Source organism: Gopherus evgoodei, chromosome 7, assembly GCF_007399415.2.
Source record: "Gopherus evgoodei ecotype Sinaloan lineage chromosome 7, rGopEvg1_v1.p, whole genome shotgun sequence".
NCBI classification, from domain to species: domain Eukaryota; kingdom Metazoa; phylum Chordata; order Testudines; family Testudinidae; genus Gopherus; species Gopherus evgoodei.
In genome coordinates, this window is record NC_044328.1 from 95,462,725 (window position 1) to 95,477,332 (window position 14,608).

At 40.0% G+C, this 14,608-nt stretch overlaps 1 protein-coding gene across 3 annotated transcripts in view; it reads left to right on the forward strand.

The window, feature by feature from the left end:
• The window catches only part of FBLN2 (fibulin 2), a 202,261-nt gene that overhangs the window by 158,070 nt on the left and 29,583 nt on the right, over positions 1–14,608 (forward strand). For all 3 annotated transcript variants that reach the window (XM_030570266.1, XM_030570265.1, XM_030570264.1), the window contains exons 6-9: positions 1,131–1,337; positions 4,041–4,157; positions 4,600–4,701; positions 14,077–14,211. In XM_030570266.1, the coding sequence (XP_030426126.1) occupies positions 1,131–1,337; positions 4,041–4,157; positions 4,600–4,701; positions 14,077–14,211 (561 nt within the window). The remainder of the gene's footprint in view (positions 1–1,130; positions 1,338–4,040; positions 4,158–4,599; positions 4,702–14,076; positions 14,212–14,608) is intronic.

Here is a 14,608-nt window from a genome sequence, read left to right on the forward strand (position 1 = left end):
TACAGGGTCCCAAATCAGACAAAGGAACTTATAAATTTTGAAGAAAATAATGGCTAAAAAGCCAGTGAACTAATGAGAGAGACACTGACTGGGGAAATCAGATGGTTAGGTAGATGCTTCTTGGGCAGTCTGCCTCACCTAGCCCAATGCTGTGAGCCTACCTAGAACTGGCAAGGAAAGGCCAATGCAGGATAATGCATTTAGGCTTTTATCATTTTAACCCTGATCACTGTACTTGTTATGTTCCTATGGATAAATAAATCGTGTTTTTGAAAAAGCAATTATAAGTCACTACATTTGTCAGCTGATCACAGCTCCTGGACTGAAATGTATAGCAAAGCCTGAAACCCAGTGGGCCTGCTTTGTTAAGATGGTCGGGGAGACTAGGTATTGTAACCTGGTGATACAGTCTAAAAAGTGGTATATACCACAGAGTTCCAGCCTAAGAGAAGTACAGCTAAGGGCGTGGGGCTTAGAAAGAGTGCCCACAAGAGAGACAAAGAGTGGGGTCAAGGTATAGCACCCGCCCTAGAAGCATATCTGTAACTTTATCCAAGATTAAATTATAATGGACTGAGACTTAAAAGACCTGGATTCTATTTCCGCTTTTCCCACTGACCTTTGTGTTTTTTCTTGGGCAAGACTCTGTTTCTCTGAGCTTCTGATTCCCTTCCCATCTTTTGTCTGGCTTGTCTCTTTAAATTGTAAGATTTTAGGACAGGGGCTGGCTCTTACTGTACTTCTGTACAGAACCTGGGACAATCAGTCCCCAGTCTCAGCTGGGGCCTCTAGGCACTATTGCCATACAAATAATATTGTGGACCTTGCAAACAGACTGAAGGTGCATGAAGGACCATCCAAGAGGCAATTCCCTTTAGTCATTGGCCACTTTAAAAAACTGCGTCCGCAAAGCTTACACAACCATTCTGATTGCCATTTAGTTAAAGAACCACCTCTTTAGGGCAAATATTTTTTTAATTCCTTGAATAGCTGCTTGAGGTGGGTTTCACTGTGTCTGCTGGTGGTTTTTTTCCTCATGACCTAGCATAGTGTACTATACAGCAACAATGACAGAACATGCAGTATTCTCTGGGCTCTTATCTTGCTTAATGACGCTATACTGTTGATAGTTTCAGAAATTGAGGATCACAATGAAGCCTTGTCCATCGGTAATGAAGCTGAACTGTCTAACAACTTACCTGGAGATGACCTGGATGAATGCCTTGTCTATCCTGGAGAGCTCTGTCAGCACTTGTGCATCAACACAGTGGGATCTTACAAGTGTTCATGTTTCCCAAGATTTACTCTGCAAGATGATGGGCTCAGCTGTAATCCAGGTGAGAAGCATGAACAGGAAACTAATAAAGAAAAGTCATCCCCTACATGACTAGTAATGTCCCCATCTTGCCATCTTTACTGACCTGTCCATCTTTAATCTGACTTTTTATTTAGTCTCATACTATCTAGAACAAAGAGTGTGAATTAAATGTTAGGGGAGAGAGTTTTTGCAAGGAAAATAGGAAATCATAGCAACTAGATAAGCAGGATTATTCCCTCAGATATGTTGTCTGGTCTTTTTCAGTTTAGTCTCTCTCTCTCTCTCTCTCTTTAAGTGACCCAAGCAATGGAGCTTCCACTACTTGTCTTGAGTCTGATAATTCTCAGTCAGGGATCTTTTCCTGATATTGGCTAAGAAGCTTTTCAAAGTTATCTATGGGGGTTAGACATGCATCTTCCACTAAGAATTGAAGGATCTATTAAGAATGGAAGATACACATCTTAATATCCAAGATTGCTTTGAAAAATTTCAGCTATTTATCTTACACTTTCTTGTGCTGGGTTTCCTTAGTACCACTCTGAACAATTCTTTGGAGGTTCCAAGGGAGTTTTGAGAGTAAAATGCTTCTCATATTGAATTGGGGAAACTAATAATCTAAACTAAGCCTGATCCTTCTAAAAAGATCCAGCCTGATGCTCAAACTGAGGATGGGACTAATTTCTTCATTTCCAAACTCACATGTCCTTAGCAGTTATAATTTCAAATTCTGTTTTTATCATGAATATGATTTTGCAAATTTAGCATTATGACTTCACATAAGAATACAGAAGCAGAAAAGGTTGGAGTGTGAGCAAGAGGAGAAACCTCTTTAAAATGTTCCTGCAACTTTTGAAATGTACATACATTACAGGAAAAAATGTGACAAATGTAAAAGTAAATGCAGTTGGGATGACATTTTCAAAAGATCGTAAAGGAGGAAGGCACCTTTAGGATCCTTTGAAAAAAGTAAAGGATTTGTAATGATCTGCATTTGCAGTGTGTCATGTATCACACGAGGTATTTTGTATGTCATGGCTAGTTTTGCAATTGAAACTAATATTTATTAAGGTCAAACACATGGTAGTGCTTCCTGAACTTGAATTTTCTTTGCAATCATTGACTTCTGTCCAGTGATATAAAATATAACATTACCTAATGCAATGGAAGGCTTGTAAAGAAAGCCTATTGTGTTGTAATTGTTTGGATGTCTAAAGTTCTCTAGTGGCAAGATTTCAAGTCAACTAATCTGAAAAGTTAAAACTTTAGGTTAATTACAAGTGCTTTTAATTTTGACATTCTTTATTTATTTAACGAGAAAAAGAAATGTTGGCATACAATGTTTGCCAAACCTTAGACTCCCAGTACTGTCAGCCAAATTCAAATAGTGAGTTCTTATAATATCATTCTTCACCATGATTTTAAGAAAGTTACATCATTGAGGTATTTTTTGATTATGCTCTTGCTACAGCTGTCGGCTCTTTTGTTTATATTAAATTCTGTGGCAGGAACCTGATATAGAAGTGGTAATAGAAACAGTTCTGTACTTCAGCCTTGCAAAATTTAGTTCACCTTCTTACCTGGATCAAGTTTAACTGTTTGTGTGTTTGATCCTGCTGCCAACACCATCAAAAGCATTTGGTGGTAAATTTTCATGGCAGTTTTGCAAGACTGCTGTACATAAAGCCACATCAGATAAATGCTGCTGTGTGCAGAATTGATGCTGGGTTCTATTTTGGGGTTTAATTTCGATTCTTTTTTTAAGATCTTGGGTCTGTAAACTTAGATTTAGAAAACTTTTGGGGATGAACTTTCCAGAAATGGTTCATACACTTCATGTGGGTGTTTATGCTGAAGCTGACCACCTGCGACTTTGTGGTCAGTTATCCTGGTAGCTGAAATAATCAAGAGTTTCTCTGCCACTGAGGTGTGAAAACTATCAATGAAACCTTGTGAAAGGGCCATTCTGGTCGTCCAAATAGACCATCTCAAGGACTGAGCCTTGTTCATCTTAGACACAAAAAGATGACACACACACACACAAACTGGATTGCTCCTGTTGATATAATGGAGCGGAGCACTAGTTTAGATCTGCTGTAATTCCATTAAAGGTTTTTTAGAAACTTAAGGGAAATAATAGATGTTAGTCACAGATGTTAGTCACCAAAACTCCCACTTCCCTGTTTTAGATGTTATTCTCTTGCATACTCTGCCTACAACAGTGGACATATTATTTTCAATTACATTTTAGTAGAATATACGACATATGTTTGAAGACCACATATATTGATCATGCAGTTTACCCTAGGAATTAAGACAAGAACATTGGCTTTGTGGCAGGGCAGCAATCCAAGGCTTAAATCATAAACTGTTGTGTGTTTAATTAGATTTTGACACCTACAAAAAAAATTTTATTTTACTTAGTGGAAGAAATTTACGGCAGGCAACTCTGCCTGCTAATTCTGGAGCATATCCATTTATGCATACAACCCTCTGCATGTGTGTATGCTACATGGACAATTGCTTGTACACAATATGTTTTAAGATCACAGATATCAACTCAGCGCCTTCATAAATTTTGCAGTAGAAGTTATGGAATCATCTGAAAATGTATCTATATATATTACAGAAAGTAGCATAAGTGAATGAAAGGTCCGACTTGTAATCTTTGCTTCTGTCACTTGGGAGATGTGGGTGTAGTATTTGTTTTTGTACATGTTCACAGATATTGATGATGGCCAAAAGACTGACTTAGGAGTGGAAGCCACCATTGCTCCAGAAGCCTCTAATATTCAGCCTGCCACTATTAAGACTTCACAAGTAGAGCAAAATAAGTGCAAAGGTATGTATGACAGACACACTGGAGACATGGATGGTTTATGAGTGTTTGCAAGGCTGGAATGAAATTCCAAATCTCCCTTGGCTGATTTCATTTCCGTGCATGTCCACACATAAGTTACCTCTGGTATTAGCCTGGGGAGTTTAGAGGATTGTCAGGAGGAATGTGCTGGGGTAATCTGAGGTTAGACTCTAATTTCAAGGTAATTACACACTTGCTATTTACATTAGTTTAAGCAGAAGAGCAGTGCAGGATAATTTAAGTAACACAGGTAGGAACCACACAGGTGTATTTGAGTATAATAGAAGGATGGTAAGTAATTAAGGTTACCAGAAGAGATTATTCATTTACATATTTTATACCTGGGATTATACTTGGGTGAATAAAGCTCTTTAAATGACTTCTGTGTTGAATTTTAAAATGTTTGAAACTTTGCTTTGTCTAGATAATGGCCCCTGCAAGCACATCTGTAATATTGAGGAAGGAAATGCTGTGTGCTCTTGTTTAAGTGGATATGCTCTCATGGCTGATGGCATTTCCTGTGAAGGTGAGTAGATGTTTAAGGTGTTTCCACTGAGATAATAGACTAAAGACACATTATATGGGTTCCATTAGTCTTGGGGGCCTCATGGACATTTCTCTAAGGGCCTATTATTTTTGATATTGCTAACTACAAGTAGTAGTAGAGTCTTAACTTTACTGTACTTAAAACCAGCTCGCACTAGAGATGCTAAAAAAGTGTTTGAGCACTTCAGACGTATCACTTACAACATCTGTCAGGTCATATGAAAAATTGCCTGGTTAGCCATTTCCGCTGTGGTGTTTAAAGATGCATTCCTTGACTTTGCGCATGGCAAAGTAGTTAAGATTGGTCAGACCATACCTGTTGGTAAAACATGAGACCTTATTACTATCCCTTTTTCACTAAAATGTAACATTCACCTTTTGCTTTACCTAAGTCTTGTATTGGAGTTGTTCAGGTTGGAGGAGTGGGGCCCGTACACACCTTGCATGACACTGGAGGGGGGCCTGCAAGCAAAAGCAGTTGGGGCCTGGGCCAGGGGATCTACAACAGCACAAATCCAGTGGCCCTGACATTCTGCAATGAAGTTGTGAAGTGGCAGAGGCTACCATTCCAGCCTGTGAGCTAGCATGGAAGCCAAGAGAGGCTCTGCTCCAAATCTGCATGCTCTCTACAGGTGGAGGAATGAACTCCATCATTCAAGCCAAGTTTGTATGGAAGGGTTATTTTCACTGTGGGGAGTTAAATAGAAGAGGCATTTGTAAATGACTGAAATGGGTTTTAGAGAAACAAGGTGGGTGAGGTAATATCTTTCATTAGACCAACCTCTGTTGGTGAGAGAGAGAAACTTTTGCAGTAGAGTGGCCCATTAACACCTCTGCAGTCATAGGACAAAAAGAGGGAGATAATGGGTCACAGGTTGTTGTAATAAGCCATAAATCAAGTGTCTATGTCTGGTCCATGATTTTTAGGCTGTGTCTACAGTAGCCCTTTTGTCAGTAAAACTTTTGTTGGTCACGAGTGTGAAAAAACACACCCCTGACCAACATAAGCTTCACTGACAAAAGCACCAGTCTGGACAGTGCTGTGTCAGCAGGAGATGCTCTCCACCCCACCTTGGAACCCATATGGGGTATCATCAAACAACTAAAACAATCTGTAACCCACTACTACCCTCTTTTTGTCCTACCAATGCAGAGGTGTTAATGGATCACTCTACCTTGATTGGTCCCTTACAATATGTACCAACTACTTATACTAAACAACCTGTTCCACCTTGCGTTTTGCTGTGATGCTAGGAATTCCTTCCCCAGACCTGAAGAAGAGCTGTGTGTGGCTCAAAAGCTTGTCTCTCTCACCAACAGAGATTGGTCCAATAAAAGATATTACCTCACCCACCTTGTCTCGCTGATGTCCTGAGACCAATACAGCTACAACTACAATGCATATGTGAAATGGGTTTTGTCACGGTTGGTGCTGAGCAAATAGTGGGGCTGGGGAAATCTCTGAATATTCACCTGAATCTTTAAATGAATTTTCACTGGTCTTTTTCTGTTTGCTGTACTGGAACACTTGAATGATTTAAATTGCACTGGCATAAATGGCTCAGATCTTCAGATTATATAAATCAGCACAGTTCCTTGGACTTTAAACTATCTGAATAATCTGTCCTAGGTATTTACAAACAGTGAGTTTCAAAAGTCACATCATGATTATTCACAGAATCTGAATTTTAAATGTACATATCTGAATATTCACATGGGAAGTGCTTGCACAGTCCTCCAGTCATGGAATCGACACAATGTCCTGTGTCTTACCTTCCTTATCAATCAATAATAAATATCTGATCAATCATAACTAACCAACAAAGGTCGGATAGCATCTTCTGAACTCACAGAGAACTATTCCCAATCAATCCACAGGGTTAATATTTTAAAAAACAGATTCTTGAATGCTATTGATTATCAGTTGACTCAGCCTAAGTCAAGGATACCCTAGAAATTCTGAACAAAAACAAGAGGTTAAAATCCTGGGATAAATTATTCCTATGAATCTTTATTTAAATCTAGTCATAATGGAGATCAGCTTGTTTCACCAATGTCAGTGTTGAGATGATTATCTCTAGGCAACCATGGTAAAATTTGGAATGTTAATTGTATACTTTGCACTGAACATAATGCTCTGCTTAAATTGTAATATGATGCTAACATGGTAGCTCCAACACACTGTATTTCAATAGCTCCAATGTGAAAGAAATATTGTATCATTTCAGGAACAAAGCTAATAGAATTCTATTTTTCCCTTTTGGTTGCAACATGTTGATATAGACCTGGATGAGTGCCTTACAGGTGCTCACAGTTGTTCCAGAAGCCAATTATGTATGAACACATTGGGATCATTCTACTGTGTCAACCACAGGGTGATCTGTGCAGAGGGCTTTATACTCAACATGCATAGAAAATGTGTTGGTAAGATGATGGGTGTAAGCCATTCACTGAAGCATCATAATTCTTCATGCTGTGCAATGCATTTAAACCATTTGTGCTAAAAGGCTCTCTGGCCATCTTTGCATATGACATTTCAATGTGGCTTAGTAAAAACACATGTGTACCACTCACTAAGTGATTTTTACCATTGTGTGTTCTTGTGCTGTTTGACTTTTCCCCTAACAATACATTCTCAGGATGCATATTATTCAGCTGGAAAGCCATAAAAGTTCATGCGGTTATGAAAAGCAGATATTCAGTTGACAGTTAAATTGGACTAACATAGCATACAATGGTCTTGCCCTTTCTGGACAGGGTGAATTCTGCTGCTTTAGGTTTGGGGCTTTGGCACAAGAGCTTGATAAATTTATCTCATGAAATGTGTGAAAATCCAGGCAACAAAGCTTCTGTAGAAGATGCATTCTGAAACAATGGAATTTTTGATACTCAGATTAACCCACAGATCTTCCACCAATATTGTAAGAATAGAAGACAGATACTTCAACATCTTCTTACAACATCACTGGTTTATAGTCTTCAGTGGAACAATAATCAGTTTTCACCACTATTCTGTCATTTATTCAGGTTTTACTTGCTTATGAAAGGCTATGGCCTGCATTTTAAAAAATGACTTGATTTTCATATACCAAACTAGAGACATCTCAGAGGCCTAATTTTCAGAAATGTTGTGCACTCAGCCTCTGCAAATTAGACCCTCTTAAGGTGTCTAGAGTTAGGCATCCAAAAATTGAAGCCCTGGAAATCACTAATGATGCTTGAAAAATCACTGGTTTCAGAGTAGCAGCCGTGTTAGCCTGTATCCACAAAAAGAACAGGAGTACTTGTGGCACCTTAGAGACCAACAAATGTATTTGAAAATCACTGCCACCTGTGACTATAATATCACTTGTAGACATGTCATTATTTTCCTTCTCTCTCCCCTTCCTTGACTGCCCTGTAATCTTGTTTATAGCATCATGTACTGAATCAGGTTCAACCTTGCAGCATCAGATTGCTGTTTTCCTTTCCTCTAGTGCTTGGTGATCTCATTTTATTACTGAGCAGGCAGGAAAATGACCCCAATAATAACCATGTCAAAGTTCAGAACAGGAATGCAAACAAATCTACTTCCATCCTGGCTTTTCAAATGTTCAGATATGGATTTTTTTTTAATACTCATTTATTTATCTAAATATAATAATAGTTTAGATTAAATAATGAAATGATTAGCACAACATCACTGGGAAGGAAGGATATTTTAGGGTTAAAACCCAGAACTGTGAGGCAGATGTTCTGTGCTTCACCAAGGAAAAACTCATTTGTGAAGCAAAAAAACTTCCCTTGTTCCCTGGCTAAATAATGAAGTGCTGTATTTCTCTGCTACAGTTCAGATAGCTACAAGTAACATGGTTAAATAGACAAGGAAGTTTTGAGACTAGTGAAACTTTGAACAGGTACACATTGAATATCTGCTTCCTGGACTTGCACAAATCTTTACTGTACATGCATAGAGAACATTTGCCATATTTAATATTTTTCTAACTTTTCTAGTCAAACAGAAAAGCCACAAATATATTGTGGTTTCTAATTTGTTGAGCTGCCATTTCAGCCCTTCGCTACTGCCATGTTTGCCTAAAGAATCTTTTGCAAGCTAACTGCTTTTGTATTCCAACATGAACTATTTGGGACAAATGAACCGTATATTTAATACTGTGTCTGATAATTGTTTTAATTTTTTTTAATGTCAATATGTATGTATATAGGGTGACCAGACAGCAAATGTGAAAATTAGGACAGGGGGTGGGGGGGGGTAATAGGAGCCTATATAAGAAAAAGATCCAAAAATTGGGACTGTCCCTATAAAATCAAGACATATGGTCACCCTATATGTATATCTGTACACTACAATAGAACAGCCACTAGATTTTCTCTTGAATTTCCTTGAGTCACATTATAGATTAAAAGTCCAGGTGCCTTCAAGAGCAGATTTCCAAAATTCCTGAAAGTCAGTCAGGAACAGAAAGAGTCACCAGCTGTTTAAACCGCATGCAAACACCTCCTCTGTGAAGCTTGTTTGAATGCATATTATAATTTCTTTACTCTTGAAAGCTCCATGTTTACCAGAGATAAGAATCAGGTGGTGAGATCGGTTTTTAATGGGGTTGTTTCTATTGGCAGTTTAAAGTCTGATTCATCTCTCACACACACACACACACACACACACACAAACCCAACCCCAACTAAACTGAACAAACAAACCCAAGAAAATCAGCTATGAGATCTTTGCCAATATCACTATGCAGCTACTGCAGCTTCTGGGACACAACAAACAAACACAGTAGTTCCAGGGAAAAAATAAGTGTTTGTCCTATGACCACGTTATTCCAGATTTTACTGACCTGCAGTAAAGGATGATGAGATTAGCTGCACACACAACTTTGCATAAAGCTTCAATTTATGCAAGAGTGTTTTGACTGATAACAAGAATACTGAATTGTTATTGGTGGCAATGCAAACCACTTTTCTGTTCCTAGCCCACAAACACATTTCAAAAATGCTGTGGATCTCTGAAAGAGCAAATAAATAACTGTCATTCTAATCTGTGATATCTTTCCAAAGTATTTTTCTCACTTTCTTTGCAACTTTCTCTCTTTCTCCCTTATTCTTGTGGCAGTGAGGTTTTTTCCCCCTCCTCCTGTTTTTCTGACAGCTACTGACTTAAGCTGAGTCAATATTTAGTCCAACAGCAGGAATTAATTTTATTTGATTAGTGAAAACCTGGCTCAGATTTTCTGGTGCTAGGTCAAACACCTTACAGAGGTGATGAGTGGTTCTCAAAGTACTGAGGAGAGCAGGGTTATCAACCACCCCTAATTTTATAGATAATCCATAAAGGAGGAGAGATTGGCCTGGTCTAAAGAATATATTGGGCAAGATCCTTGTGACCACTCCATCTGTTTTGCATCATTCTGGTAGCAGCAACCAGTGTTAAAGCTGTCTTAATTGTCCCCTGGAGGATTCCCCCAGAGTAAGTGAATCTTTGGGTGGTACAGAACGACCACAGCAGCTCTGTTGCTAGCCCTGGTGCCAGAGGGCATGTCTGCAGGAATAGCAGGGCAGGTGCGTGGTCAGGGCATACCTATGCCAACAAGCCCAAAATGCCAGAATGACTTGGGAATTCTGGGGAGTTCTGAGGCATCTCTAGTTAATGCCAGCATTCTGGGCCTGTGCAAGTTGGTCTCAGGATTCAGAAGCAACAAACAGACTACCCATCACTACCCCTTCCCCGCTCTGTGTTTGCATGAAGTGTAGCACAGCTGTTTTTCTGTAACTCCCGTTAGTATGTGGGGCCTGATCCATCTCCGTTCCCATGCAAGTGAGATGAACAGATAGGACCTTGTTTGTTGAGCAGAATGAAGAATGACAATTCTGTTTTATGACCTCTATCATGGTTTTGAATTTTTTATTCTACATCAGAACAAAACCCAACATTGTAAACATATTTGCAAAAACAGAATTTTCTGAATGTTGTGGGCATTCTGTAACCTGGTAGTTAGCAGTCTGGCTTGGGATGTGGGAAATCCAGTTCAAGACCCTGCTTGGTCAGATTCAGAGCAGAGTATTTTATGCCAGATCATGCTGAGCGGGGATTACCCTGGCTTTCCTACATCCCAGGCCAGGGACCTAACCACCAGACTGTAGAGCATAAGTATCTCTCTTAAAACAAACAAAACAACTTTTGATGAAGACTTGATCAAAACCAAAATGTCTCTGCAAAATATTTTGGCTTCAACAAAATTTCATTTAATTGACAATATTCCAGCGAGCTCCACTTGTTTGTCCAGGGCAGGGCCACCCAGGGGGTAGGCAAGTGGGGCAATTTTCCCTGGGCCTTGCAGGGGCCCCCACGAGAGTTTTTTGGGGTCTCTGGAGGCAGGGTCCTTCACTCACTCCAGGGGCCCCAGAAAACTCTCACGGGGCCAAGGCCCCCAGAACTTCTTGCACTCCAGGTCTTCGGCAGTAATTCGGTGGCAGAGGGTCCTTCCGCTCCGGGACCCGCTGCTGAAGTGCCATGAAGACCCACGGCGGGGGTCCTTCCGCCCTAGGACCTGCTGCTGAAATATCAGGTCTTCGGCAGCAATTTGGCAGCAGGGGGCCCCAGCCGCCAAAGACCCCAGACATCCTGAAATCCTCTAGGCAGCCCTGGTCCAGAGTTGAGGAATTTTTTAAAAAAAAAAATTAATTTGGAAAAAATGGGGGAGGGGGAAATAATATTTTGCAGAACACTTTTTTTGGCAGAGCCCATCTAACCCTTTCCTCAGAGGAGTGACACCTGCTAACTGTGTGGAGTGTTTCAAACATTGCCCACCTGCTACTTTGACATTTTTGTCCTTTAACAACGTGTACAGAAGTAGCTACGGTCACATGATACAGTATATCATATCATCTAATGTGTTTATGAGAGAACGTTTTCTTTGTCTCAGAGAAACTGTAGCAAGTTAAGGGCCCAGATCCAGAGCTCAATGAATGGAAAGAGTGATTGGATTTGTCCCTAGGCGTTACATGCCATAAATGGCTGTTCATGGGAATAGTTGTTTATCATATCAAATCCATTCAAGCAGTTTTTTTTTTTTTTAAATGAAGTTTTGTGAAAATGTTGAAGCCTGTCAATGAAGTGCACATAGGAAATAACTCTGTAAACCATGCAAGCTTGATGGACCTAATCCTGCAATCCCATTGTATGCTGAAGTTGCATTGAGCTCAGAGGAAATTCTGCATGCAGAGGGCTTGCAGGATTGTCAAAAGGGTGCCCAGTTGATGGTCATAACTGCAGATGCATTGTTAGGGACTGATCTCACTTTGGAAAGTCAGCATGAAGCACTTGAAGAATAACATAAGAAACAAACAGAGAAACTCCAGTGAAACTAAAGCCCTGCTCCTGCACAAACTTACACATGACTAACCTTATGCACATGAACAGTTCCACTGGGGCTGTTCACAGGTGTAAAGCTACTGTGACAAAGTTCCTCCTCTACCTTAGTTGGTCCTGCGCTTATTGGCAGATTTGTTCACCTCAGTGATCTTCCCCTCTTGTGGAACCCACAGTCTGGGTCAGCTCCTCCTGTGTCTGATCAGGGGTTGGGAGGAACCGGGCCCACCCTCTACTCCAGGTTCCAGCCCAGGGCCCTGTGGATCACAGCTGTCTATAGTACCTCCTGTACTAGCTGCATGACAGCTACAACTCCCTGGGCTACTTCCACATGGCTTCTTCCAAACACCTTCTTTATCCTCACCACAGGACCTTCCTCCTGGTGTCTGATAACACTTGTCCTCCTCAATCCTCCAGCACTTCACTCTCAGCTTCTTGCTCCTCACACACACTCCTTCTCCTCTGGCTCCTCCCTGCCTGACTGCAGTGAGCTCCTTTTTAAACCCAAGTGCCCTGATTAGCCTGTATTGATTGGCTGCAGGTGTTCTAATTAAAGTAGCTATCTCTACTGCCTTCTAGAAAGATCTTAATTGGCCCCAGGTGCCTTGATTAACCTGGAGCAACTGCCATTTGGTTACCAGGGTACTAGAGATTTGTTTAGCCTGGGGCTAACATACCTGTTTCTCAGTACTTTACTGTAGCCATCTGGCCTTGCCCCATCACACTACGAACAAGTGTGCGCAAGATTGGTGTCTAAAATTTTGTCTGTGGCCCTCTTCCACTGCGACCAGAAAAATCAGCTGTATAAATTTTGTAATATCTGCTCAGGTTTTGGGGCTTTGCGAGATGGTGGTGTGACCCATGCTGTACATATCTGAGAACCAGGCTCTTTCACCTGAATTTTTGAGTCTTCATTAATACAGCGCTAGTTCTGTTGCATGCTGTGAAAATAGCTGTGGGCAGAGAAGCATGGTGACTGACTGTAGCTGATGTGTTCATATTCCTGTTTCATGCAACTTTTAATTGACTTCATAGTTTTAACTAGAACTGTGTGAATGTTTAACATCTCAGGGGGGAATTTTGCATGAAGATTTTCTTCCTTTGTCTTTCCATTCCATTTTGTTACTTTGGACCGTCTTCATGAAATTTCCAATTTTCACTTTTAACATATTCAGAAATCAAAATGCACGTTTTTCAGTCTGAATAGATTTCCATTGAAAATATGTCAAAATTTATCTGTTCGGAGGTTGCATTTTTCTTTCCAAAATAGGTACCTTTTTAGCTTGAAATGATCCAACATTTAAGTGAAAGCATGACATTTTCCTGTTTTATACTTCCTCCTCATGAAGACTGATCACTTGAAATTAAATTTTAAAAGCTTTATTTCAGTCTTTTGGAGTCTTCTCTTCCCCGTCCCATATTTTCACAAGATTCTTGTTTATAAAAAGTGTTCAACTTCAATAGGAAAGATCCCCTGTTGAATGTAACCCCATTAGCAATATGAATAACCTCAAAACACAGTCCCTGCTACATGCATGCAGCTGTGGTATATTTGGCATAAAGCAGTAGGATTGATAACCTGAGCTTTGAAAAGCCTTTAATGAGCAGGAAGTCTGAATCCTTTCTTGTTCTGTTAGACAGGGGTTTCAAGCCATTAAATGTGAAGTTCATTATCTAACCTCTACTGGCTTTGCTATCTAATCAGTTCTGTCCACCCCATGTCCTTGATGAACACATCACTCACTGTGAATTCAAAAGGGAAATAAAAAAGCTACCTCTAATTTTCCTGAGCTGCTCTACAGCAACAGGAAACCCTAACATAAAATGTACTCAGTCAAAATACTGAAGCACAGTGCTACATAAACTTGTTTTTGGAAGAAAAGTTTTTAAATGAGCCTTTGAGCCTTTCCTAAAGAGAGCAGGAAAAGGCAGCTTTCTTGGTGTATGTGAGACTCTGAATGATCTAACTGCTTCTTCTTGTAGATATTAATGAATGCGTCACAGAAGCGCACACCTGTAAGCGAGGAGAACACTGTATTAACACAGTTGGATCATTTACGTGTCTCCAAGAACTCAACTGTCAGCCAGGCTATGAATTTAAGGATGGCGAATGTGTTGGTAAGGCAAGCACTTTTCAGTCTTTCGTTATGTTTGCTGCTTAACTCTTCTCATGTAAGACCAGGGCTTCATGCCCTGACTGAGGTTATCAGAATCTGGCTGGTGGATATTTATTTTTTGCCATCTGCTTATCTTTTGCAAGCTGCTAATGTCTAATTAGTTGTAATTATTCGAAGGGGAGAAAAGGAGGGGGAGTATGAATAATTTTTATGGTTGCTGCTTAATGTTAAATAGATGAGAGAGAAACAGATCACCAAAAGATTGGCTTTACCTGCCTCTTTGACATAAACAATTTCCCAAAACGCTTTGGGTTTTTTTAAACTGCTGTTCCTAAAACAGTTTCATCCCATGGTTTGTAATGGAAATATTGCTGCATTGCCCCATAGCCTGGGGTCCT